At 43.5% G+C, this 27440-nt stretch overlaps 1 protein-coding gene across 9 annotated transcripts in view; it reads right to left on the reverse strand.

The window, feature by feature from the left end:
• Positions 1-27440, reverse strand: part of AOPEP (aminopeptidase O (putative)) — a 382430-nt gene that overhangs the window by 92767 nt on the left and 262223 nt on the right. For 8 of the 9 annotated variants that reach the window (XR_009532789.1, XR_009532790.1, XM_060101598.1 and 5 more), the window contains 2 exons: positions 23397-23440; positions 15590-15650 (listed from right to left, as the gene is read on the reverse strand). Coding sequence is in view for 7 of the 9 variants with exons in the window: in XM_060101598.1 (XP_059957581.1) it covers positions 15590-15650; positions 23397-23440 (105 nt within the window). In the remaining 2 variants the exon portion in view is untranslated. Of the gene's footprint in view, positions 1-15589; positions 15651-15701; positions 15992-23396; positions 23441-27440 lie in introns of those variants that run through there. The other variant, XM_060101602.1, reaches the window with a different exon arrangement.

Raw genomic sequence — 27440 nt, forward strand, 5'->3', positions numbered from 1 at the left:
ATCTAAATTTCAAGGTCAATGCCACAGAGGACAGCCACCTATTGTGTTCTATTACAATAAGTCCCTTTGGGCAGATGGCAGACACAAAGCTGGACAGGATGGGCTGTCAGGCTGACCTAGGGTAGCATTTCCTATAGCTTACTCTTAGGGATAAACTTCAGGGCAAAATTACTTAAGTGTGCCTGTGCGCACGCGCGCGTGCACGCACACACACACACACACACCACACAAGAATTAATAAGAAGTGGAAATGGAAGATCTCAACACTACCCAGAAGGAAGGCAAGAATGGATGGATATTTGACTGTCTAGAGTTTTTTCCAGGTTCCTGGTTAATATGATTCTGGATCCTGACTGAAAGAGCATAGATCCTCGTCTTCAGGGACCCTGATTTTAGTGCTGACCTGGAATTCTATATACATGAGGTGGTATTTCCCACTCATCCTCTGTGAACAATGCTCTAATTATGTTGATGGCTGCCACACACTCCCTGGAAACAAGCATTTTGCATTTGGAAGATTGCTGGCTAGGATTAGAGGACAGTGGGTACCAATGGAAAAGACCCTCTGCTGCGTGCAAAAGCTACTGTTTCACACAGAAAGCAACCCGGGTAGCTTGAGTCTTGGGTACCGTGCTCTAACCAAATGGGCTTCCTTATTTAGAAAAGACACACTGCATCAATGCTACAGGGAAACTACTCTGGCAAAATGCCTTATATTATTTATTTATTATTAATTATTATTAATCCCAACCAGGGATTGAACCCGGGCTCCAGCAGTGAAAATGCCAAGTCCTAACCAGTGGACCACCAGGGGATTCCCATGATATTAGTTACTAATTTAAAACACAAACCTAAATGTTAACATTTCACTAGCTTGAAAAGCAAATACTCACGTCTGGGTCCCTTTGGTTATTCCCTAAACTGGAATGGGTGTGGTATCTGTAAGTGTGTGCACATGGAGTGCCCGTGCTCCCTGGAGTCTGTGGCCCTTGGCATGTCTATTTTTCTTTTTCCAACATTTCTATTTTTAAAAATTTGGCACTCAGACTCTGTTGCCTATCATCTAGTCTCCCAAAGGAACTGCATGAAGTCACAATTTGCAAAGTCACAAGAGGAATGGGCCTAAGTCATCCTACCTCTATAGAGAAGTAGGATCACACACGTACATACGTATACACACACAGTGTAGGAAGAATAAAATCCATCACAACTGGGGGGAAACGGCTGTCCCAAATGTAAATAATATATGAAAAAAGCTATTTTCCAGAATGTTTGTTCACCAAACATTTAGATCCATATAAGAGATGTTCCAGAAGAACAATGGGAAGGGCCAGAATTAATTGGCTGCTAATCTCTACCTTTTGTAGGATGTTTCCTCCAGCGGTGGATTAAATCAGTGTTTAATGCTACACAGGCCCAGCTGTGTCCATATTAGGAAATCCTGAGCTCACATCTCTCTCTCTCCCCGTGAAAAAAGGAGGTGTCCTCCCTCCCTTTGCTCTGCTTCCACCCCCTGCATGTGTAGGTGGGAGAGTAGGAGCCCGGGAATGTGAACTTGATCCACCATTGATCAGCCAGGCAGCAAACTTTCATTGTTCTTTAGATACCAAACATAACTTCTTTCTAGTAGGGATAAACCCAGCCATTCTGCACACAACACAGCTTTTGTGCTCAGTAGTATGAGATGGAAAAGAACCACAAAGAACATTAGAGCTTCATTAGACTCATAAACATCTCCTAATATGAAGAATTTAAGAATCCACCCAGCTAATTTATATTCATATTAATATTAGGCATGTTAGGATCTCAAACCTAACAATCTTCTGGTCACTTGATTGTTTTTATAATTATAGATTTAAATTTACAGTTTAAATACTATGGTCTGTTTTAGCTTTGCCTTCTTCCTATTTCACTGCCTTGCTCTCAGGTTCAAGGGCACTGTAAATCATGCTAATAATGTACAACGAAATATGCTGTTGCTGTTTTCGGTGCTAGCTTGTGAATGTGGCTTAAGTACCTCCGTACAAAGCCATGTGTAATGGGAAATACACACCTGAGAACTTAGACCTAGGCACCCTCCATTCTTGCCATCTAGAAGCTATGTAACCCTGAGCATGTCACACAACCCTTAGGAAACCTGCCTCGCAGAGCTGTGCTGAGGACGAAATGAGATGGTGCATAAAGTGAGAGGCACCAAGTAGACCAGTAAATGCTAATTCCCTTCCTCTTTCCCCTCAGAAACAAAAGCCGGTCTCGTATTTTGAACCTAAGTAACCTTTGAAAGGTCTCAAAATAATCGAGCTGTGACATCCTAATAAAAAGCCACCACACAGACACGATGCCACTGGACAGAGCCTGCAGAGATATGACACGTCTGAGGCGCTGCAAACCACTGCCTGTCCCTTCCCAAAGGACTGGTGGACAAAATGGAGCAAGTTCTCTTCCTCGTATGCCTGATTATAAAGGAGATTGTTCTGTTTCTGACCCCACCTCGCTCAAAACAATAAGCCCACTGTTGTTACAGAAAAACCATAAAATGAAATTTGATATTTCTACATTCTTCTCTGAAGATACCAGCACGACCTGGTGCTAGATGCAAAAACATCTAAAATCCTAATAGTAGCTACATGCATTTAAAACCAATATAATAATTAAGAACTTGGGCTTTTTAGTTAGACAGATTTTCCTCATCTATAAAATGGGTATAATAATGATGTCAGTCTTAGCTGTGACTAGAAAAAGTATATGGCAATTATGTATAATGTACTGAGCATTGTACTCAATAAAATGTACCTACTCAATAAAATGATAGCCCTTTTTTCATTCTGGATATTCTAATAGGCAAAATAGTAGACCCCAGTGTACTGTGGGGAGGGGGAAGGATTAAATAAAAAATACAATTCTATAGGGAGTTACACAACCTATATATTCTTGGATTTACCCATTTACAGTTTAATTCACTATAAGTATTTATGCCAACCCAGGCAGACATCCCTCAATTACAACATCAATGACAGTGATGAAAAAATACAACTTGAGAAGCAGAGAACCAGTGAGAACTCAGGAGAAGCCAACTTTGAAATAAATACAACCAGGAAGAGTCCTAAAGAGAATGTGTCTTTGGTTGGCCGCACAAAATATGAAGTTTCAGCACGCATAGCTGACAGAAAAGAGAGAGAGCACAGAGGGAAAAGGAGATGGAGTCCTTGGAGCAAAGGCCAAAGGAGCCACTGGACCTGGGGGGTGACTTCTCCCCAGGGCAACAGGCCACAGGGATGAAGGGGCTCTCTCCAGTCTAGTCGCATCGTCACTTGTGCCCCTGGAGTCTCAGTCCCCCATTCTGATGTATTGACTCTGGCCTACCTCCCATGCGTTTTCATGCCAATAAAGTTGCTGAAATTAAGAACCAAACTGTGACTCTTCGGGGCATAAATAATATCATATTGTAAAGTCTGGGCTGATAACAACCAGGATGCCCTTAACACTCTTAAGAAAAACCATCTGATCTATGATGCCCTCAATGTGGTTTGAAATTTCCCTTGGCCTACAAAGGAAAATATTTTTAGCATGTGGCACAGTTTGTAACAGACATATAAATGCACTGAAAATATAATTTTAGGAAAGCATCTGGGTTTAATCATTTCTTGTTATACCTCAACACCTAATAGGTTCTACTTTCTCAATATAAGGAGCACTGCAACATTCTGTTACAAACTATGCGGCAATCACTGTAGCAATTTCTCATAAATATTTCATTATTGGCTCTGTTTTTATTTTTAAAGTGGCAAATACTCTGATTTAACTATAAAAGCAGCATAAAAATGAAGTGCTCCTTCTGGAGCATTTGCCCCCAGTGTTTTCCCCTCCTTCAAAAAGCAACCTAGAACTCACTGGACAATGTCTCCCAAGGTCATTTGGACAACAGACATATACCAGTACTTACTTTTATGTCTCAAAATGTATCCTAGCAATAGTTGCCACTGTCCAAGGTAAAACTCACCTGCAGTTTTTATTGATACGCAGGAATTTTAAGACATTAACAACCCTACCAAACTTTTTTTCATCTCCTGAGGGTCAAACAGGTTACTATCTGTGAATAATTGATTTTAATTAGTAGCAAGTGCCTATCCTTCAGTGATCAACCAGCATAAGTGCTCTGGCAGATGGATTATTACTTAAGAGTTCTCCCGATAATCTTTCATATAGCAATTTTCCTGTGGAAGAGAAAAGAAAGGCACAAACAGGGTTGTTTTTTTTTTTTTCGGATAGTGTACATCTGTAAAACACCACTCAGGACAAAACATATGAAAACTCTCCCGATATCACTCCTAACTAAGGGCAAGTTTTCAGTCTGAGGGCAATTCAACAGATTCCTGGAGAGGAAAGGAAGACACTCAGAGGAAAAGTAAATTCCAACTTCCTCCTTTCAGAGGTAACCAGGAGCTGAGGCCTCAGCGAGGTACTGGGCACAGCATACGGTGACATGAGGCTCAAAGTGGCTCTGACCTTCACCTAGGCCTGTTCCCCTCATTCCCCAAAGAAGCAGTGAGGACTCAGAGAAGGCAAGTGGCTTGCCCACAGGCACACAGCTTAGTGGTGTAGGGCTCTCTCCAAGGCTGCATCTAACGTATCAATTGTCTCCTTCATCCAACACAGAATATTGCAGAACAAACCTTCACTACCGCGTGCTTTGTGAAAGCAGCACATTGCATGTAACACGCTTGCCTCTGCTCCTCCACCCAGCCTCCACTCTTGTTCACTAACCTCAGAATAGTGCAGCTTTGCACTTTATGCATCAAATTGTCTGAATCCCACTCAGAGTGTGATGATAGAAATTGTAACTAGACAGGATCAGGAGCAGAAAATACGGAGCTTGTAAAGGCCCAAGGCGGAGGACTAACCTGGAAGGATGGGGTCTCCTGCTGAATGAGCTGCACACACTCGTTACCAAGTGCCAATAAATCCTGGAGGACTGCCATTCAGAGATATGTGTGACACGAACGCTGCCCTTTTTTATTTTTATTTATTTTTATTTATTTATTTTTTGTGTGGTACGTGGGCCTCTCACTGTTGTGGCCTCTCCCGTTGCGGAGTACAGGCTCCGGACGCACAGGCTCAGTGGCCATGGCTCACGGGCCCAGCCGCTCCGCGGCATGTGGGATCCTCCCGGACCAGGGCACGAACCCGTGTCCCCTGCATCGGCAGGCGGACTCTCAACCACTGTGCCACCAGGGAAGCCCAACGCTGCCCTTTTTTAAACACACATTTGGATTTGGACAGTTTGACAATCATTGACTGTTACCCTGACCTGTGATACACTTGCTGGTTGGCTGCCACTGGGCTGTGCCACTGACACTCTCCTCCTCTGGGTCAGCAGAGGGGACAAACGAGGGCAAAAGCCAGGGACTCTAGTTGGCATTTGCTTTTGAAAGCAAGTAAGCAGATACGGGAATCATCCGTTAAATGCTTTAGAAGGTACATAAAGACACTTTTTTGTTCAACCAGTTGCTCTTTCTCATTTGTTGTTTTGGCCACCTGGTATTTATTATTTAATTTGGTTTCCAACTCAAGAGAAGAATAGTTGTATCTTTCCAAAGACAATAGACCTAATCTCTACACACACTCGCATTCATTCACTCCAAAAATGATACCAGCTCTTCAGTACAATAATGCCCCGTACTTTCTATGCAAAATATTTTGTCAGACATACAGGGCTACCATTTAGATATATATAAATGGAAGAGGGTCATGTATACCTGTGACACATATGAAGAGCCCTGGAATGTGAGATTCACATTACTGTACACACAAAGCACATTTTTTTTGGCCCTGTAAAGAATAGAAATGACCATATTCAGGAAAAATAGCAGTCATTAATTAAATTCAAAATCATCCCTGCTCAGGCTTTCTGCTGTATTCATTTATTATCTCTTTATAGGTCTTGTAAAAACTAAGTCAAGAATGGGACCAAGCTAATTTGAATTAAAAGCAACTCTGCTAAAAATATAAAATGTCTTACGTAGACTGAGGACTCAGGGTCCTAGAGTGAAGCCCTGGCTCTGCCATTAACTAGGGCTATGAGCTTGGGCACAGCTACCCCACGGATGACCAGATGAGCTCTTCTCCAAGACTTGCTCCTACCAAGGATTCTAAAGCAGACTGAAAGTCCTGCAACACCAGAAAAGCCTAAAGTTTAACCATGAAGCAACAGAGGCCACACCCAAGAGATATGTACCACACAGATATTAAATGTACACCTATTTTATACGACATAATGGCTCTCCACAAAAGAGGACAAAAAAGCCCCATGTTCTAAAAGCAGCCAAGTGTTCCTAATAGCTTTCGTTGTCAGCAGGTGCTCTGGCAGCAGAGACCGGCAGAAATCCCGTGAGCACTGTGAACAGCCACAGTAGGAGTTGATGCCCACAGGCCTGGGATGCAGATCTGAACACCAGCATGTACAATGATGCTGTGTGATATCAAAGAGTCAAGGAGGCCTGCGTGTGTGTGCACCCATGTACACAACTCACCGCACTGCTAGGTCTCAGGGCTTTCCCCCGGGTGTGGGAAGAGCACGATGCAAATATAGAATAATGTGCCTTTGATGAAGAGTCTACCAGAGTATGTCTTCAGCCTAATAGAAGAGAGAATGGGGGCAGTTCTTCTTAAAAGGCAGAACTGAATGTCTTTTCCATTGACAAAAGGTTTGTAATCTGAAGTTGACATCCTTGTCATAATTCTTTCAGTTTACCTTGTTCCTTCTTTCTAAAGATCTCTCTCTATGAAACAGACAAAGCACTGCTCGAGGAAATCCTGTTAAACAGAATCACTCTTTACAAGAGCTACAGTGTCCTTATTTAAGTGAATCTCTCTGTGGGTGCACAATATGTATGAACCTGAAGAACAGGTAATGCCTGTGTGTTCAAACATGACCCACCAGACACTGCACCTTGAGGACAATCACATGGGCTCCCTTGCACAATAAGCTGGCCAACTTGTGACCAAGAGGGGGCAGGGGGGATGGGGGTGGTACAGCCGAGTCTCCAGCCTCCAAGCATGTTGTCTTCTAATGGACTTGGCCTCCTGGCTGAACTTGGCAAATACAGAAGTCAACCTCTACGGTTCCCCATAGGTCTCAAACTCAGAGCAGAGGCCCCCTGAGCACACCTTGAACAATGGTTGGTTTGCAGATGCTCCCGCAAACCATGGGCTCATGGGCAGGGGCTGTGCCCTTTCAGTTTTGTATGTCCACGGCCCAGCGCAAGGCTAGGCATATTGGTTGAACGAGTAAACTAAACCACAAAGCCAAATATTTGGATTGCTCAGGAAGAACATAAAAGTGAAGGCCTCTAAGAGTTTAGATTGTACTCGGCAAAGAAGGAGAACCCTTTTCACAGAATATATTTCAGAAGATGACATAATTATGGATTCTATCAGTCGGTCCCAACCCTCCTTATGGTGTTCCTCATTCAGAGGGTGTGGCCTGAGTCGGGGACCTGTAGTTTTTTGGTTTTTTGTTTTTTTGTGTGGTACGCGGACCTCTCACTGTTGTGGCCTCTCCCGTTGCAGAGCACAGGCTCCAGACGCACAGGCTCAGCGGTCATGGCTCACGGGCCCAGCCGCTCCGCGGCATGTGGGATCTTCCCGGACCAGGGCACGAACCCGTGTCCCCTGCATTGGCAGGCGGACTCTCAACCACTGAGCCACCAGGGAAGCCCCTAATGATGCTTTTTTAAAGTATCCATGTAAATGAATAGCTTCTAGACATCAAATTTCAAAAGTTGAAAACCAAGGAGCAAAAGTCTCTCTTACTGTGCCTCTCACTCCACGAGACTCCCTAGTACCTGCATGGAGGGGAAAGACTTGGCCCTTCATCCAGGGAGTTTTCTTTCCAGCAAGGCTGCTGGCCCACCTGTCCAGGTATCTAACTGCCACTCAAGCACTAGCACTCTTTCTACGAGCCTTCGGTGCATTTTGTGAGAACTCTTCATCATCACATTCAGCCCTGTGCCGTCTGGCTGTGTCCTGCCTTACTAATCAATCCGCTCTGCAGATCCTGCTCTCCATGCAAAGCAGGCAACAATAAACTACTTCCTAAGAAGGAAAATGGAGAGGGAGAGATCACTGTTCCAACTGATAGTCAAAATGTATTCACCTGATGTATTTTATCACTATGAATTGCATTCACCTGTCTATTTTGGGGGGTGGAATCACCTTGGTTAGAGTGTGGCAGGGACCGGGGCTGGGGCAAGTGAGCTGAGAGTGACAGTAAGGCTCACTTAGGAGGGTGGGTCCTTTCCTCCGCTCCTCCCCCCCGGGGAAGTTTCCTCCATTCCCCTTGTCCTGAGGCATTACCCACAGAGCCTTAATCATGCTATGACAAGCTAGTTAGTCAACACCCATCACTGCGATCTGACTCTGCCCCATGCTGCTCAAACATGCACACTTAGTTTCCACCACTAGACGCTGAACATGTCACTCCCCCTGCCTGAAATGACCTTCTCCCCTACCTGTCCTTCAAGACTGAACTTTAAATGGCACGCACCTCAATCCTTTCTGCTTCCACAAATGCAAAATGACCTCTTTCTTCCCAACTCTAAAAGTGAGTTAGTTTTACACCACTTACCGCTCTCTGCCTTAGGTCGGTTATTTGTGTATCTCTTTTTCCCACTGAATTATTAAGCATCCTGAGGGTAAAGCCTGTGTTTCTCTCATCTTTGAGTCATGCACAGTCCCTCGTAAAGGACAGATACATGGGCAACATTCACAGAAAGAAGGGAAGGGGCAGGGAAGGAAGGCACCTGGCTGGGAGGTATGATTTCAGATCCTGGAAGAAGCGTCCCCTAGCAAATCTCATCCATCTGGTCTGGGATGCTTGACAGTTTTGTCGAAGCCTAAGATCTGACACAGTTACAAAGGAAATCTTCAAGGGAGAGGAAACCCTTTTAATCCTTACTATTCACTTGGTGTCTAGTCGTAGATTACTGTGAATGAGATTCAAATTCTTTCTAGAAATCAGGTTTTGAAAGGGAGAGAAAAGAAGGAAGGATACAGTGCTTTCATTTGGGGCACCAAAGGAAAACGTCTCCTGTTTCATGTGGTGGCTTACACTGTGAAGAGGTCAATACATTTGGACAGTGTCAAATCGGACGCCCCCAGTAATACACAACGCCTGGCACAGACCTTCAACGACCTACCTCTCCCTGGGAGAATGGACTCTTCCTTCCCACATTTGTCTCTCATTTCATCAGAGACTTTAAATTTTTGTGGACAGGATGCTAATGTCATTTGGGACCAAAAAAGTTATATCCAAAGCATATTCATTTATAAGGGAATAAAATACAGTATGGTTGACTTGAGTGATTTTTATAGGTCACTTTGAAAGGATTCACAAGAAATGTGGAACTAATCAGAGAAATATTGGGAATCAGCATTATTGTGCACTAAACTTGTACCCTCCAAATTGACATGCTGAAGTCCTAGCCCCCAGTTCCACAGAATGTGACTGTGTTGGAGACAGGGCCCATAAAGAGGTGATTAAAGTAAAATGAGGGCTTCCCTGGTGGCACAGTGGTTGAGAGTCCGCCTGCCGATGCAGGGGACGCGGGTTCGTGCCCCCGTCCGGGAAGATCCCACATGCCGCGGAGCGGCTGGGCCCGTGAGCCATGGCTGCTGAGCCTGTGCGTCCGGAGCCTGTGCTCCGAAACGGGAGAGGCCACAACAGTGAGAGGCCCGCGTACCGCAAAAGAAAAAAAAAAAAAAAAGTAAAATGAGATCACATGGGTGGGGCCTCATCCAATCTGACCGGTGTCCTTATAAGAATAGGAGATTAAGACAGAGCTCTCTACACACACAGAGGAAAGACCACGTGAGAACACAGCAAGAAGGTGGCCATCGGCAAGCCAAGGAGAAAGGTCTTGGGAGAAACCAAACCTGCCCGCACCTTGATCTTGGACTTCCATCCTCCAAAACTGTGAGGCAATAAATGTGCGTTGTTTAAGCCACCTAGTTTGGTATTTTGTTATGGCAGCCTGAGCTAACTAGTATGAGCACAAAGCCACAGATGCCAGAAATAAAGAAAATTAGGCTCAAAATGAAAGTATTTCAATAAAATCTCTCCTCATCTCTTGTGACTGCCAAGCAGTATATCACTCTGAGGAGCTTGTGGGAAGAGGGGCCATTGCTTCGATGAACAGTGACAGTGGTGACTCATCGACAATGCAGGCCCTGCCCCAAGTGAGGACAAAGAACTGATCTCCAAGGATCCCTGACAAGATGTTTAGTCACTTAGAAATTGTTACTCTAACCACCGAACAAGAATGACAGCAAAATTACTAGGAGCCCGAAACACACACCACATTATGGCCACTGCTATTATTGATATAAAAGAACCAAGGATCTCATAGCACATATAATTTGAAAGATATGATTTCTCTGGAATTTGCAAAATAACCAGTCTCAGTTTTCTTGAATGACCATTAAATGTAGAATTTTTATAGACACCACTAAGATTAAGTATCCTAATGGGCCTTTAAATTATGTTGATAATAGTACCTAATCCGTGCTAAAAGAAGCCTACAAGTTATTCTTCTAACAAACCACCTGGCTTGCTCTGTGCTAAAAGCACATCATGGCCCCAATGACATGGAGTCTCTTGCGTCATGTCTTATCAAGTTTCCTCAATTTTGTGACTGCAGCATTTTTCCCTACAAGACTTAAGTTTTCCGTCATTTGCTTGTGTGGCCTTTGGCAACTTGCAGGTGTTTGTTTAGAAAGGAGAGGCATTTTCCAAGATGACACAATAACCTGATGTTCTAAATCCTGGGAGCTTGGCTCCTGCCTGTTTCTAGGACACTTTATGTGATTGGCCATTACCCACCCTCTCTATCCCCAGTGCTGCCCCTGCTGCCCGTGACTTTGCCATTTAAGGCTGCTGAGCGCTTTCCCCAAAGAGTAGCCCAAGCCAAAGAAGGGCTGTGAGGTTCACCAGCATTACTGTGTTACTTGTTGGTACCTTGGGAAATGGGTCACCTGGGAGTTGAAATTAAGAACTGAAGAGAGGCTGGTAATTCGTTCATACCCTTATGAATGCCTGCTGTGAAAGCAGCATCTGACCCCTTACCCGTGGATTATGATCCTCCATGCCATCAAAGCAGATTGAAGGGCGTCTATGGATTGGCCAGCTCCATCTTTATCCATACATTTGACAAAAATACAGATGATTTCAATTCTATCTATTCAGTGAGGGATTTTAAGGCATTACGCGTTCAGATTTTAACTCAACTAATAGCTTTAGAGCATCACTATTCAATATGAATATATGCAAGCCACAGTTGTCATTTAAAAGGTTCTAATTGCCACATATAAAATGTAAGCTGTAACAGCTAAAATATTTTTCTTGGGTATGTATACATTGGGTTATAATGTATCCAAAATATAATCTTGGGTATATATATATATTTTTTCTTATATATATATATATATATATATATATATATATATATATATATTATATATATATATATATTTTTTTCCCTTGGGTATGTATACATTGGGTTATAATGTATCCAAAATATAATCATTTCAACATGTAGCCAATATTTTAAAAACTTTAATGATATATTTTACCTTCACTTTTTTGTATAAGTCCTCTAAATCTGATGTGTTTTCACAGTCCATCTCAATTGGATGCTAAATTTGATTCAGAAATGCTTGGTCTCAATTTAGATTTCATAGAATTGACAGTTGAAAAAGTGGATTCATTCACACACCCATGTTGTTCCAAACCATGACTGTATTATTAGATTTTCAATTTAAATTTAGATTATATTAAAATTAAACTTCAGCTCATAACTATTTGGAGACTGATAATTATGATTGGGCATATGCCTAGCAGTGGTGGAAAATAAAGTTTAAAAAGGTAGCTTGGGGCAGTTCTGCTGACAGCCTCAAACAGCAAGCCAAAGAGATTGTTCTAAATGGGGAAAAAAGTTTCTGGTGAGGAGGGATGTAAGCTGTGTTTGGGGGAAGATTCACTTAGCATTGATGTAGATGATGGATGGAAAGGGTGACAGCTTGGTGGCTAAAAGAGCAACTAGCTACTGCACTAGTCCAAGCAAAATATAATGAAAAAGTGGGGGAGGTGCTAGGAAAGGAAAGAAAATTATAAATTTACAGAAGGATATCAGGTAATGTGGGCAGGAAATCAAAGAAAGGGAGGAGTCAGAGAGCTCTGTAACAACTAAAATAAAGAAGTAAAGAGGAAGGGCTGGAGGGAGAAAAGTTATTTCTAACGTATTTGCATATAAATGTTTAAAAAAAAGATTGGAATATATGTACATATGGGCCGGTGGTGGGAGGAGATCTTTGGGCAAACATGAAAAGAAATAAAAATCTATTTATAGAACTGTCAAATTAGCAGAATGGGCAACTTTCTTAGAAATAATGTATACTATTCCAACAGTTGGGAGGGTCTGAGTAAATTAAATTATGGTACCACTTATTAGAAAGCTATGCAGCTGTTAAAAATCATTGCTCTTGAATTATATCAAGGGATATGGGGAATTGCTTAAGATATATTTTTAAATGAAAACCTTAAGTTTGGATAATAAGATTCCATTTTTTTTAAAGGATATACATTTACCTAATGTATAGCACAGAAAATGTGTGGAAGGACACATACCAGACATAGATTATCTCTGCAGAGTAAGACTGAAAGGGACAAGAGCTTTTATGTTTTATACTTTGGTGGTGCTTGAACTTGCTACAGAGAACATATCATTTTTATTTTTGAAAAGGGAGACCAGAAAAATGACTGAAAGGATTTCTATCAAAAAATTATCTCTGGGTCATTTTTATTTTCTTATTACAACCTTTTTATATTTCAATATGTAATACTTCTATAATCAGAAAAAAGTCATAAAAGAAATCATCTATAATACCAATGACACAATCAATTTTAAGTCTGTTTGCAAAGTCAAAGTTTATAGAGTTGGGTGTTTCTTTAAAGAGGTTTGGATCCAATTTCTTTTACTTCTTTGGGGCTCATGCTTACTTTTATAGCTGCTGAAGCTATTTCCACATTAAAAAAAAATGATTTCCATTCATGTGGGCAAAAAGGAAAATGGAGGCCAACCCCAAGGCAAGCCTTCCTGAGAGAAGACAAAAAGCCTCTGTAACCTGTAGAATGAAAACTTCACCAGTAGAACGTGACTCTTTTGTCGTGAATGACTTCAATTGCTGGTGAACAGAAATTTTCAATGAGAACAAAGAGCATCAGAACGATTTCAGTGCTCTGGTTGTCATTCCAGGCCAAACACACCAGTAACTTTATATTATAATGATGGGGACAAAGAACAAGGTGTTCCATTCACTGTGAGGCTCCTGCAACAAGAGGGCGCAGAGTCTTTCACTGAAGTGGAAATGAGAAGGAACTCTCAAGGAAAGCGAAAAGGGCTGCGAGCAGGTAAATCACCATCAACCGCATAAATAATGGCAGAAAATGGGTGAAGAGATGAAAAGATGCCGTCTGATCATTCACCAATGGAAAGATGTGCACTAAATCAGGGTCTTTTCTGTCTGACGCTGTTGTTTTTACCGAACAGTTAAGCACCCAAGGAAATACCAGTTGGGTCTTAAATACAATTTATAGCCGGGTTGGCCTCATTGCACCTGGCTGTGTTTTGACAGCAGGTTTCGTCAGTTTATAGCGGAGATTCTTGTCTATGCTATAAGCTGTCACTAATGCAGCTAGACCTTTGGAAAAAACATACCGCTCAGAGGCAAATCTCTCCCTTCCACGCACCCCTCCCCCTTTTAATGAAAAGCAAAAGCCTCCTGCTGGTGGCAAAGCCTCTTCTTCTTCAGGGGAAATTAGAGCCTCCTGGGAGCAAGCGGGTCAGCCCCAGTGCTGCAGCCCGAGTGGGGTGCGCCTGCTTCTGGGCACCCGATTAAGGACTCTTTCTTTTCTCTTCCCTCGGGGCTAACCGCTGAACACAGTGGCCTTGTTGTTCTGGGCCAGGAAATGTGGGATTCTGCTCTTTGAGCTCCCAACTCTTCCCAGCTTCCAGGCCCTGCTAAGAATGTCTGGGAGCCTTGCAACAGCCTGGCCTAGGAACACAAGGCAGACGGCTTCGGGGGATACCCAGCCCTCACCTCAGCCCCATCGGAAACAAGAAGAGCAAGGCTTGGCTATTTAGGATCAGACAAACCTTAACTTTGTTTCCCGGGATTTTTGTACTCAGCTAGTGGCCTGGTTTGGAAGCCACTGACGTAGAAATCACAGGAGCTCATTATAATATACACAAGTTGAAAGCACCGCCTCCCAGGACCAGGTGCTGCCTTATTCCACCCATTTTGTTTTGCGCATTTATTCTTCTTCACTCCCAGAAGGACTGGGGCAAACAAATAAGTTTTAACAGGTGACATGCATTCCCGAACCAAAGGCAATGCGTCCTTTTTAGGAATGAGCTCATGGTGGCTGGTGGCCGACATTTCCCCCCGTGTGGTAGAACAGGACAAAGATGTGAGTAGAGGGATGAAAAGGTAATGGAGAACAGCCCCTTCTGTTCCTTAATTTCATGGTTCACAGACCTTCATTGACATTCAGACACTCCCAAGGGGAAGCTCATATAACCGGTCATGAAACCAGAAACGAGCAGGCTAACAGCGCTGCTTGCCTGGGCCCGGGGCAGAGTTTCTCACCACCTTGGGGGTCCACTCCCAGACGCTAGGGCCCACCATGATGGGTCTGCAGCTGCTCCGGGGGCCAGCCCAGGCTGGGAGAGTTGCAGGCCTACAGGGTCCTTTGACCAGCCGCGTCCAGGATGCCACCCTCGGACTTCTCAGGGCCCAGGCTCTAGCTAGGGGCGGCCCTCAGGGCTGCCCTTCAGGCTCCGCGAAGCACAAGACCCGGGGAGCGCGGAAGGGAGAGAAGGCTCCAGGCCGGGTGATCTCCATGCGGCGAGGGATGCCTGGGAACCGTCTCTCCCTCAGAGTTGCCCATGGGCTGAAAGGGAGGGAGAGAAGGAAAGCTGAAGGAGGGGTGGGTCCCGGTCCCTAAGACAGAGAAATGAATCTAAACTGCTCCCTCAGATGAGAAGAGCAGCCTGAGGTACAGATGCACAGCCAGAGGAGCAAGTCGAGGGCAGCCGCACAGGGGTGATGACGACGGAGAAACTACGGGTACGCCCGGTCAGAGGAACGCGGCAGGCAAGCAAGCTCACGCGTATGTGGCCGCATCCAAACAGCAGAGCTCGAGGCCCGATGGCAGCATTGACCTGCTGCCGGGTGACGCCGCCCGAAGTATACGCCACGCTCTGCAAGACCTCATTGAACACTCAGTTCAGGGTCAACCAGAATGTCCACCTACAGCACCACGGTCACTAGAGGCAGAGGCCTGAGGCACACATCACCATGCAGGCCTAAAAGGGTGGGAGACCATCATTTTCCTGACTTGGGGATATTCCAACTCAGCAAGGGGATTACTTTTGTAAGTATATACAAATAAATCATTGTCATGATTGACACACTAAGTGACAAGCCTTACTGTCCTCCACAGACTCTCGGGAAGCACTTCTCTTAAGCACACCTGTGGTATTCCGGAACTCTCCAGCCAGTCTCGGAAGATGTTTTCAACAGACAACCCAAGCCTTTAAAAATAAAACAACAACAACAAAAAGTAAAGGACTGAAAAAGTTACAGAGCATTTATTACACAGAATGGTTCTAGCTATTCGGGCACATCACCGCATCGATCTTCCAGAGAAATCGGGAGAAAGAGCAATGCTGTCGCAGGTTCAAGTGAGGAGGGGGACCCGGTCACGTTCAGTACAGCTCCTCTCCAGTCAAAGAGAGTGCACACGATGAGATCTAAGAATCAAAGGCACACCACAATAGGTGCTTTTAATGTCTTGAGAGGGACTTCTTGGCTGGGAGTGCCCATACAGGGAGGATAGGGCATGTTCATGGGACACAGCAGGCATGAGTGCTTCCTGGAAAGAGGTGGAGTAAAGTGAAATCTGAACACTACAGCACTTAGTGCACCAAAATGAAATTCCAACTTTAGAGTGACCATGGGCTACAGCAAGCAAAAATGATACAAATCATTATTGGAGCCCTAAGAGGCTCACAGCCATGGAGCACACATGGCTTCTGCTGCTTGTTTTCAAGCAGGCCTTCATTCTGCTTTATTGGAAATATTATGATGGCTTGTTACGTCTGATCCAAAGGACGCTGAAATCTTTTGGTTTCATGCTCTGCTGATTTAAATACTCCTTAAATGTACTAAGTATCCAATATTTTTAGGGTCAACAGACTGTCTTCCTGAAGTTTAAGCAATTCCTCCCTGGCTTCTAGATAATTCCTGCTCATGCCTGGTCTCTCTAACCACAGAGGCCTTCCTGGAGCCTCTCCCAGGCTGTGTGTGTCATACCCACCATGCTCCCTGTCCTCTGTGGCACAGCATCCATCACAGTTTGTGAGTGCAATTTATTTGGTTACTTGACTTTTAACTGTCTCCTCACCGGATCAAAGCTCTCTGAGACCAGGGTCCTAGTCTGTTTTACTCACTTCTCTAAACCTAGCACTTAAAACAGTTCTTGGCATAAGAGAGGATCCCCATAGATATTTTTTATTTGCATGAATGAAAACACATTTCATTGTTGACTCAATAAAAATTAGTCCTTTTTAAGTTAATAATCACCTTTCCCAGTAGGATATTCCCAAGTTGTTAAGCTCTGTATTTTAAAAAAATTTTATATACTGTATTACATATATGTAATATTCCCTCCTCCCTCCCTTTGGAATTGTAAAGAAGTTGTGGAAAGATACAATGCTGTCTGCATTAGTTAAGGTGCTGAAGGCCAAGTGCTCCCCTCACACCTGTGCTGGTTGGGCTTTGGGCTGGACCACAGTGAGAAGGGAGGGAGGGAAGGAGGGGGCTGAGCTTGGGGAATACGAGGCTGACTGAGACTGTCCCTTCCTTTTCTTCTCCACTGTCACCTGTGTGCCTCTGTCTTCCCTGCCCAGGGCAAAAGCAAAGATTGCCCAAGGAGGCAACTGTTGCTATTTCAAAACAGAGAAAATACAAAGAGGGAAAGAAACTGGTTTGGATTCATTTTCAAGAAGATGCCCACCTGTGGGATGACCAGGCAGGGAAGAGGCCAGAAGTGAATAAGGGGAAGGTGACCACCTCCCTAGGCTGTTTGTCCAGTTCCCAGGTCAGCGGAATTACTGGCTGTGCCTCTACGAAAGGCCAGGTGCCACCATCCCTGGGCTTTTCCCCACTATTTCTTGTCATCTAACACCACCACTCTCAGTGCAGATGGCCAAGTCCCCTCTGTAGGCTGTGAGAGTGTGGAAGTGTGTGAGTGTGCTCACGTGCGTGCATGCGTGCGTGCCCTCAGATGTCTGTGAGTGTGTGTGCACATGCACGTGGGCCGGGAATGGGGGCGACTAGAAGAGAGGAGGCATCTCTCAGAGCACCTTAAATCAAGATCATTATTCTTTCTTGGGCTTGATTTATTTGCTTGGCCATAGAAAGAGGTGCTGGAAATGCCCTCAACTGGCATGACTGATCTGCTAGGATGAGGAAAGTGGGGCAGAAGGGCCACTTAGAGAAGTGCCCAAGGAGACTTGAGGTTGTTTTATTTTCTAGTGACATTTGTGAGGCTGGAAGGTAAGACAAATCTTGTAATTTCCATTGAAGACAATGCTCAGTGGAAGGCCTGTTCTTGTTTGGAACGAATGCAAACCTGCACCTTGCCTGGCACCCAGGTGGGCAGTTCATTTGGTGGGGTAGAGTTGCTGCCCCAGGGCTGGAGCAGCTGTGGAGGCCCTGCTGGCACTCTAAGTTGTTTGCCCTGATTTAGAAGCAAGGGTCCATTTTCTTCCCTGTCCTTCCTTCATTGGTGCTTCTATCTAAGCAGCTCATTCATCGACTTCCTTTCCAGCCAAAGAGAGACACTCCTGTGTCCAGGGCCCTGGGGCCAAAAGCTCCTGTCATCCATCCTTCAGGGGATACCCAAGGAGGCAGCAGCAAGTGTCTGACTCGGAACTGAGCTTCATTGTGCTGTGGATTCTAGGAAAATGGGCATTCTTAAACCTGCCACAACTTAAGACGGAGACTTTAGAAAGGATTTAGAAAAAAAGCAGTAGTGATGATCAAAGGGGTAAGCACATTGGACCCACAGGGGAGGTCAAGGGAACTGGGATTAAATATCCTGAAGAAGAGAAGTCTGGGGAGTGACTTCAGAGCCATTTTCAAGCGATTTTACAAAAGATGGTGAACAGCTGTTGTGCGTGCCCATGGAGGAGTGAGTAAGAGGACAGGGACATAAATTTCCTTCAGGGAATTTTAGCTTAAAGACACTTCCTTAGCGGTGGCATGGCGGGGGGATGGCATGGAGGAGGGCGGGGGCTGGGGAGTTCAGTCCCGGAATGCTACTAACTGAGGTTCAAGTCTTCACCAGAGAAGACTGAGAACAGGCAAAAGCTTCTCTATGTGGCAAACATTCGGTGGATGCCTATCAGGCACGAGGTTCTATACAAGGCCAATATTCTTATCCCCATCTTAGAGATGAGCAAATAAAGGTCCAAGAGACTAAGGGCCTTATGCAGGGCCTCCTCCTTGTTGATAGTGCTTGAAGAGCTGGGATTCAAACTTGTGTTGCCTGGCTGCAAAGCCCTCGTTTTTCTTTCTGCGTTTAATTCAGGAAATTAATCCACAATACATTGGTTCATGATTTATGAGGCAGACGAGCCTGCAGGAGGAGAAGGCCTGCGCTGGCTCTCACCAACGCTGACTTCTTGTTCACATCTCTCCTGCTGAAGGTAACCTGGCCGCTGCTGCGGTTGCCCTGTGTGTCCGTCCCTCAAGTACAGTTCCAAAGAGATAGGGAGACTCTTGGGAGGGGCAGAAGCATGAGGACGGGAGAGTTCGTTGTTTAGCTGCATCCAGGAGCAAAAGACACTCTCCCGTGAATGAAGAGAACCTGTTTCCAGATCACTTTCCCCTGGAAAGGTTCAATACATCTTATAACCATTATCACTTCATTCCTCATAATATCCTCGTGAAGTGGGTGTCAATTGTTGTGTGGCTTTTTAGCAGGTGGAGAAACTGCAGTATAAGAAGACTGGCCAAAGTCAGCCCAGGCTAAAGAAAAGATCTCAGTTTCTAGACTCCCAGTATCAGCACAGACATCAAACTGCACTGATGTCTGTTTACAGATTCCTAACGTGGAATGAGATGTTAAACTATGAGAGGAAGATCAAAGCACTAACTCCATCTGCCAGAAACAATTTTTTAAGGTAGTATAAGCAGCCTTATTGCCCAAGGAAATTATGGGAGACTGTTTGAAAATGCTGAACTTTCAGGAAAGAAATGGGCTGTATGTTTTTTTTTTTTTTTTTTTTTTTTTTTTTGCGGTATGCGGGCCTCTCACTGTTGTGGCCTCCCCCGTTGCGGAGCACAGGCTCCGGACGCACAGGCTCCGGACGCGCAGGCCCAGCGGCCATGGCTCACGGGCCCAGCCGCTCCGCGGCATATGGGATCCTCCCAGACCGGGGCACGAACCCGTATCCCCTGCATCGGCAGGCGGACTCTCAACCACTTGCGCCACCAGGGAGGCCCGGGCTGTATGTTTTATGAAAAAAAAATGTACGTAATTTTTGCTGTTTTGATCATAATTACTGAGATGACAGTACAGGTGACTTTTTAGTTCTGAACTTGGATATACAGCAGTGGTAAAGCTGAGAGCTGACTTTTTCAAATCAAGACACTCAGAGTCAAAGCCAACGGTGAATTTTTCCCCTCTGAGATCATGCGGCTTAAATAATCACAACAGACAAGCAGAAGCATTTCCACTTCGCTGGGATCCAGAACTTACAGGAAATTACTCTTCTGCATGTCTGATCACTATGGAAATTGATTTTATACAGATAGCTAAAAGTACACAGACCCACGACTGCACGCCCTCCATCTCTGTGCTAGTGAGCGGTTCTTCTGCCTCATTACTGAGACCTCCTGGGTATTTGGAACAGCAGGTTGTTTTACCCTCTGGCTGGAGAGTTCCCTTGCTGTACGCCTACGTCCTGAAAGGCAACTCTGACTTTTAGGAGTGGGTCTCCAGACCCTGTGAGCTCTAAATGTGGTCACGTGTAGTTAACGCTGCAAGGGAGAGAATATGCTGGCCATCCTGCACGATGCTGGCTAGAAAAATAATCTGTGTTTAAGGCTGCAAAAGTGACCAGTTGCTCCTCTCTTCATAATATTACAGTACATAGAAACAGACCCAGGCGTGCGAGAAAACAGTATTGCGTGTGGTGTATTGCTTCTTCAGTTGATTTCTGGGGTGGAGTGACAAGGATGCGGAAGTGACTATTAACCATATCTGCTGCTTGTGCCTATCAGCTTGCTGCTGATCAGGAGAAAGGTCTTTATCACTCTTGGCTCTGTCTTCGGCCTCTTGAGATTCTAAAGATCACATTCTATCTGCGCCTCTAAAGGAAAGCACAAGGCCCGGTAATGTTCCCAGGAACTGAGAGAAGATGGAAAGAATTTGGGAAGTACAGTTCTAGGTGGATGAAGGCTTTAGGAGCTTCCACGCTCAGGGTCTGAAACAGAAAATGCTCTTGTTCTGGAATGCAACTTACATTCTGTATGGGTTTTTAAATTTTAGTAATTTACGTTTGTAAGTTCCCTCCCTATGTGGGGGGATACAAATAGTGTATGCCTCAAAGCTTTGCACATGGCTACTTCTTTTCTTGATCAGAGCAAGTCGTTTGTGCTTGGGTAGATAATGAACATTGCTGAGGTAACAGTTACAAACGAGTACTCCCTAGCTTCGTGGGGGAGGAAAAGTACTGAATTAAAACAAACACATGAATGTGCACACACAAACAACAATAACTGATGAGCAAAGAGAGAACCCGCAGCTGTTGATAGCGCTGGAATATCAGGTGGGCAAGGCATGTTGGATAAGGTGCTGTTCTACCAGGGCAGACAGGCACCCAGGATTTGTTTGAATCTCCTTCTAAGCACTTCTAGCTTTTTCTTTCCTTGGTCTCATCAGCATTTAAACCGAAACCTCACACTGAAGATGTGTCTAAAACATGACTCCTCATCTCCGCTCTTCCACTGCAAGTACCCTCCCTTCCTTCCCTCCGCCCCATACTGATTCCTGAGACCAAACAACTACCAGCTGGATTTCCAGGGCTTCTACACTCAGCGTGTAACTAAGTGGCCAAGAGAGAAAGGTCAGGTCATGCTGGACTCCTCTTTTCAGCTTTCACAACCAATCAACCAAGTCTTAACTGTGGCACCTCCGGAATATTCCTGAGATCTGTTCATACTCTCAAAGCCCACTGCCACCATTCCACCCACGGCTCCAGCTCTGGATCTCTTGAGTGAACTACTGTGCCGGTCTCAAATTGGTCTCCTGACGTCTAGTTCTCCCCACCCCCATCTATCTTCCATGCTGCCTCCCCCGAGTATCTTTCCAACCTGCTGACGGCACTTCCCTACCTAAAACCTTCAGTAGTACCTCTGGCCTGAAGGCTCGAGGCTAGGACTGCTGAACTGTATTTCCATGCACCCAGGACTCTGAAGCTCACCAGAGAACCTCCTACCCTGAGTCATGACATGTGTCATGTACATCTTCGTCTTCAGAAGTTGACCAGGAGCTCCCTGAGGGCTAGGCATAGAATTGATTCCTTTCTGTTACCTAGTGTCCAGCCTAAAATCTGGTAAGGGAGGATGCTCAGTAGGGAATGCTAAAATTAACTGAAGCAAGAGAACAACGGAAATGCAGTATGACACAGACGTGCCAGCCCCAGGACCCTAACTGGCTGGTCTAAAGTGAAAAACTTTGTCCTGTTCAGAACAGCTCACGTGCTTAACAGATGTGCCTGAGGATCAGTTTGCAATGGAGCCAAAGGTTGGAAGCTCCAGGGGTAGGTGTGGGGCCTTTGGAGACCTGGATAAAATTGGTACAACATGCTGCACAGGCAAAAGGGTGAACAGTCTGCTTTAATAGCTGAGTTAGATTCTGAGATTAGTTGGCAGGAGAGAAGATGTTTCAGTTTCAAAATATATTCTAGTATACTTGCTGAAATACATTCATTGTAGCAATGAAATCTCCTTAACTCTTCAGGAGAATTTTAAAAAGAAGCTTAAGCCTGCTAGCCAAAAAGTGATCCTAATTGGGTGAGGCATCCTCTCAAGGGTGAAGGTTGGTGGTCGGTGGTCACCATTCAATGGAGATGCTGCTCTTAACTTCCACAATCACAACAAAAGTCTCTTTGTGGGTCCACAAAAAATATTCGCAATGATAAAATCCAGGTCCCCCAGAGCCAGAGGGCTTGGGGCCATCCAAATGAACTCCATAACCTTATTAGGAAGAGGATGAAAAGAAAGAAGACCTCCAAAACTAAAAATGCACTTTGTTGCTTCTACGAAAATTGCTGTATTTGTGTCCTGAGAAGTTCTTCTTAAAGAATGCATAGTCGTCATTCAGAAACAGGCTTTGGTAACAGCCTAAGGAGGTAATATACAATTTCTATTCATTTTCTTTTGCCTTTTTCTGTATTAGTTCCTAAGGAAACTGCTCCATTCTATTAGAGGACCTGAAAAGTTATTTCAGGGCAAGTACAAAAGAAAAGAAAAGTTCTCACAGGTAAACTGTTGTTCTTGACCTTAGGAATAATGGCCACATCTGATGTGATTTTTTTTTTTTTTTTTTTTTTTTTTTTTTTGCAGTACGCGGGCCTCTCACTGTTGTGGCCTCTCCCGTTGTGGAGCACAGGCTCCGGACGCGCAGGCTCAGTGGCCGTGGCTCACGGGCCCAGCTGCTCCATGGCATGTGGGATCTTCCCGGACTGGGGCACGAACCCGTGTCCCCTGCACCGGCAGGCGGACTCTCAACCACTGTGCCACCAGGGAAGCCCTGATGTGATTTTTTACATGAAGAAAACCCATATTTACTTTAAAAAAAGGATGGTAAACCTGAAACATTTCAGACATTCCAAAACAAGCCACCCTAACTCTTAGAACTTTTCTGCCCTCCATCCTTTTCCACAGCAGCTGAGGCCACAGAGTGTCCTTGGCTTGCCTCCTCTAACATTTTCAGGGCTCCTGACTCTGGGGCTCCCCCGCTGCGTGTGCTGGCTCCCAGAATCCACACTCCCAATATTTCTAGACCTAGCTGATCATCCCAGGACTCCTGCTGTCTGCGGAGGTCCCTCCTCTATTGAGAGAGGAAGATTAAACTTTCTAGGTTGCAAATTGCCAAACAATGGCAGAGCCATTTTTAACATTAAAAATAAAACTGGGCTCCAATAAAGATGTTAAAATAAATAAATAAATAAAACTGGGCCCTTAATTCCTAAATCGGTCCTCACCTTCTTTCTTCTGGGATGCTCTCCAACAGCATTTGAAGGAAATCCTGGAATAAGAAAAAGGCAAATCATTAAAGATGTCCATCAGTAAATAACCCTGCCCAGAGTCATGCCAGGGACTGAGTGTTCCCAGATGCTGACAGCTCACCTGCTAGGGAAGGTAGGCCGATACTGAATTATTAGGCTATACACTCAATTTATTAATTTACCAGGGCTTCAATCCAATCAGTTACAACCACAAACAAATTGAAAAAAGTAACGTTTGTTATTTTGATCTAACCCAACAGTTTATTTCATTTCATGTTTAACTATGTTCAAAAGGCTGGCCAGAGCATAAATGCACTATCCCTCTCTGCTTAACCACGCTCTACTCTTTGTGAGCTTTCCCTGGATATCCTATTACACACTGAATAATCTCAACTCTGGGAGGCTAGTAACCAACAGCTTTTTTGCATTGCTCTATAGACAATAAAGACGAAAATCAAGACAATTAATATCCCAGTGGAGGAACAAAGATGTCACAATTCCAGAAATAGTTCACGGGCCCTTGCCTCCATCTGCAGCCTCTTCTGGCGCCACTGTGCAAGTCCTCGATTGTTTGACATTTAAGATGTTTGAAGAATAGATTTTTTTTTTTAATCTAAAGGCATGACTTACACACAAACCCATTTTATCCTTTACTATGGAAAATTTCAAACACATTCAAAAGTAGTAAAAAAGCATAATTACCTTCACGTACCCATTATCCCACAGCCAATCTGCCCCATCCACTTACCTACCTCCTGTATTATTTAGAAGTTAATCGCAAACATTACATAATTTCACCAGTCAATGTTTCAGTAAATATCTCTAAAAGATAAGGCATCTTTTAAAACATAACCACAATACCAGAAGACCTAAAAAATATTCACACACGAATGTTCAAAATCACATTTATATTTAATTTGCATCTTGTGTGTTGTGACCAATCTTTTTACCCCGTCTAACTCTGGAATTTTGATTTGGTCTCAACTAGGTTTGTCAGATAAAATATAGGATGCTCAGTTAAACTGGGGGCATATTTACACTAAAAAGTTATTTGTTCTTTATCTGTTATGGGGGTTGTACATTTTTATTTGCTAAATGGGTAAGTCTACTGTCAACCCTCCCTCATCTGAAGGTTTGATAAGATACATTTTGGATAAATACAGAACACGAAACAAACAAGAACAATGTTTAACTTTCTAGAGGCTTGATATTGAGCAATAAATAAGACCTATACATGAAGGTTTTCTTTCAATAAATTGAAAATAACCCTTCAAACTGGTCCTTTAAAGAGGGCACATGTGTAGGCCCAGATGACCAAATATGAGACTGCTGAATGAGCATCCCTCCAGACTGAAACGCCCACCCCAATCTAGTCTGCAGATCCAGGGTCAGCACAGGGCTCTGATGAGATCCATTTAACTCAGAGCGTGAGGTGCCAGCAGCAGTGCAGACCGTCATATTACAAACAGATGGAATTACACAGGAATAGAAATCTGCAAACAATTTGTATGACAAGGGTGTTCTTTTACTATCATGGCATTAAGCACAGCCATCACTACACTGGTGAAGCCAGCCATCACTTCCTATGTATTTATGGGTGGCTAGGTCCATTTCTTCCAGAGGCAAAAATCTTCCTATTAAGAGCAGCAGTGAAAGATTTATTTCTTGCAACCTCTGTTCTTCTAAGACTCTACTTGCCTATTGCTGCTTCACCCAAAATAAACAATACAAATACAACAAAACTAATATTAAAAACATGTATCAGTCCATGCACCCCAATGTTCATAGCAGCACTATTTACAATAGCCAAGATATGGAAGCGACCTAAGTGACCATCGACAGATGGATAAAGTATTACTCAGCCATAAAAAAGAATAAAATAATGCCATTTGCAGCAGCATGGATGGACCTAGAGATTGTCATACTAAGTGAAGTAAGTCATACAGAGACAAATATCATATGATATCACTTACATGTGGAATCTAAAAAAAAATACAAATGAAATTATTTATAAAACAGAAACAGACTCACAGACACAGAAAACAAACTTATGATTACCAAAGGGGAAGGGGGGGAGGGATAAATTAGGAGTGGGATTATCAGACACATACTACTATGTTACACACTACTATATATAAAATAGATAAACAACAAGGTCCTACTATATGGCACAGGGAACTATATTCAATATCTTGTAGTAATTTATGATGGAAAAGAATTTGAAAAAGAATATCTGAACCACTTTGCAGTACACACCAGAAACTAATACAACATTGTAAATAAACCCTACTTCAATTAAAAAAAATAAACATGTATCAGTCAAAATGGAAGGGGACAACCCCAAACAGAATAATGCACCTGCAGTGGGTATATTGAGAAAAAATATCTAAGGAAACAAAAGCAATATTTAGAATGCAAAGAAGTATTTTTGACTGAGGTTCTTAGAGTCATTATTTTTATTATTTTAAAAATTATTTTGTAAAAAAAAAGTTGAATTAGAAATTAATTTTTCATAATCTATTATTAGATTACTTTGCAGATATTTCATTGGTTTAATGACAGAATTCTTGCTTCTTAAAAATCCAAGTACTATAATTATAATTTCTTATAATTTTACTTCATTATCTCCTTATAGTCCATATCAACTTATTCCACATTTATCCAGTAATTTATGCCCAATTATGTGGGGGGGAAATTACATTAACTCAATGGCAAGGGGGAGAATTTAATTGCATGAGAAGCAGGAAATCCAGAGTTAACCTTAATTCTGCCCTTTTGCATTTTCCAATTACAATTGGATCTTTCTTTACAAAACTGCAGGGCGCAATGTTTCAGATTTTGTGTGAATACAAGAAAACTGCAGGAGGTCCCCAAGAAACCCTGCTTCATTTTTTAAGAAAGATAACTGTCCCACTTCTTAGCAGGTGGCTATCTGTCTCTTCCTGTCTCAGAGCTGAGACCTGCAGGCCACACAGCAGCTAGCTGAAGGCTGCCAACCAATGCTGAGGATGATGGGTCTAAGGGATCACCCGAGGTCACAAAAAACCAATACCTCAAGCATCTCTAAGACACGATGCCTGTATTTCCACAGGCTATGGGAATGTTTGTCTACAGTGCTAGACATTCTTCTTTGTCCTATGCTCCATCCAATCCAAGAAGACATTTGGTCTCATCCAGGCAGTCTTTGTATCATCAGTGGAACCAACTCAACTGGCCCTTTGTATTCCTTTCATAGACATAATCTTAACCACAAAATGCTAGTTTTCCTGATTCTAGTCATAAATTGGCATATACTCCTGGAGTGCATTCATCAAAGAAGCCTTTCCCCATTCTCCACAACAGAATGTTATAAAAAGAAAGATGTCTCTTATGATTATTCCGTCCCTTACCACCTCTTTTCAATTTTCATCTGTCTTCACTCTTCCCTTCAGCATGTTGGCACTTCTATAAAAACAACTTACAAATATCAATTGGACAAAGAGGGTTTTCTTTCAAGGCTGATTCTAGGATCACTGACAGGATCTAAGACACTGACTTGATCTAGGATCACTGACAAAGTCAGCTAGCAACAAATACTAGGGCTCCCAGTTTCTCACCACTAGAGTATGCCTGAAAAAAATTAAAGCCAAAGACAAAAACAACAACAACAACAACAATCCTGCTGTTTTGACAGTGGTTCGGGGTGAAATTTTATCTGGATCCCTGACAATTGTTACAAGCCCACACTCTAGTCGAAAAACACATTCCTTGGGAATTTTTTTTTCATTTCTTAATCTCCTAATAATCTATATACTAATCAGGTCAGTCCCAGACAGTTTATTTTGATTATCACCTAACAACACTAAATTAAGTGTTACAATTTAAAAAAACTACACCGATTTTGGCACATGACGAATTTGGTAATTATTTTTTAGTCCTGGTGAAAGTATTCAACAAAAAGCAGGCGCATGTAGATTCTACTGGATAAACTGACACTGGCTTGATAATTACAAAGGACTAGGGATTTCTGTCAGACATTTT

Source organism: Mesoplodon densirostris, chromosome 6 (assembly GCF_025265405.1).
Source record: "Mesoplodon densirostris isolate mMesDen1 chromosome 6, mMesDen1 primary haplotype, whole genome shotgun sequence".
In the NCBI taxonomy this organism is placed as follows: Eukaryota; Metazoa; Chordata; class Mammalia; order Artiodactyla; family Ziphiidae; genus Mesoplodon; species Mesoplodon densirostris.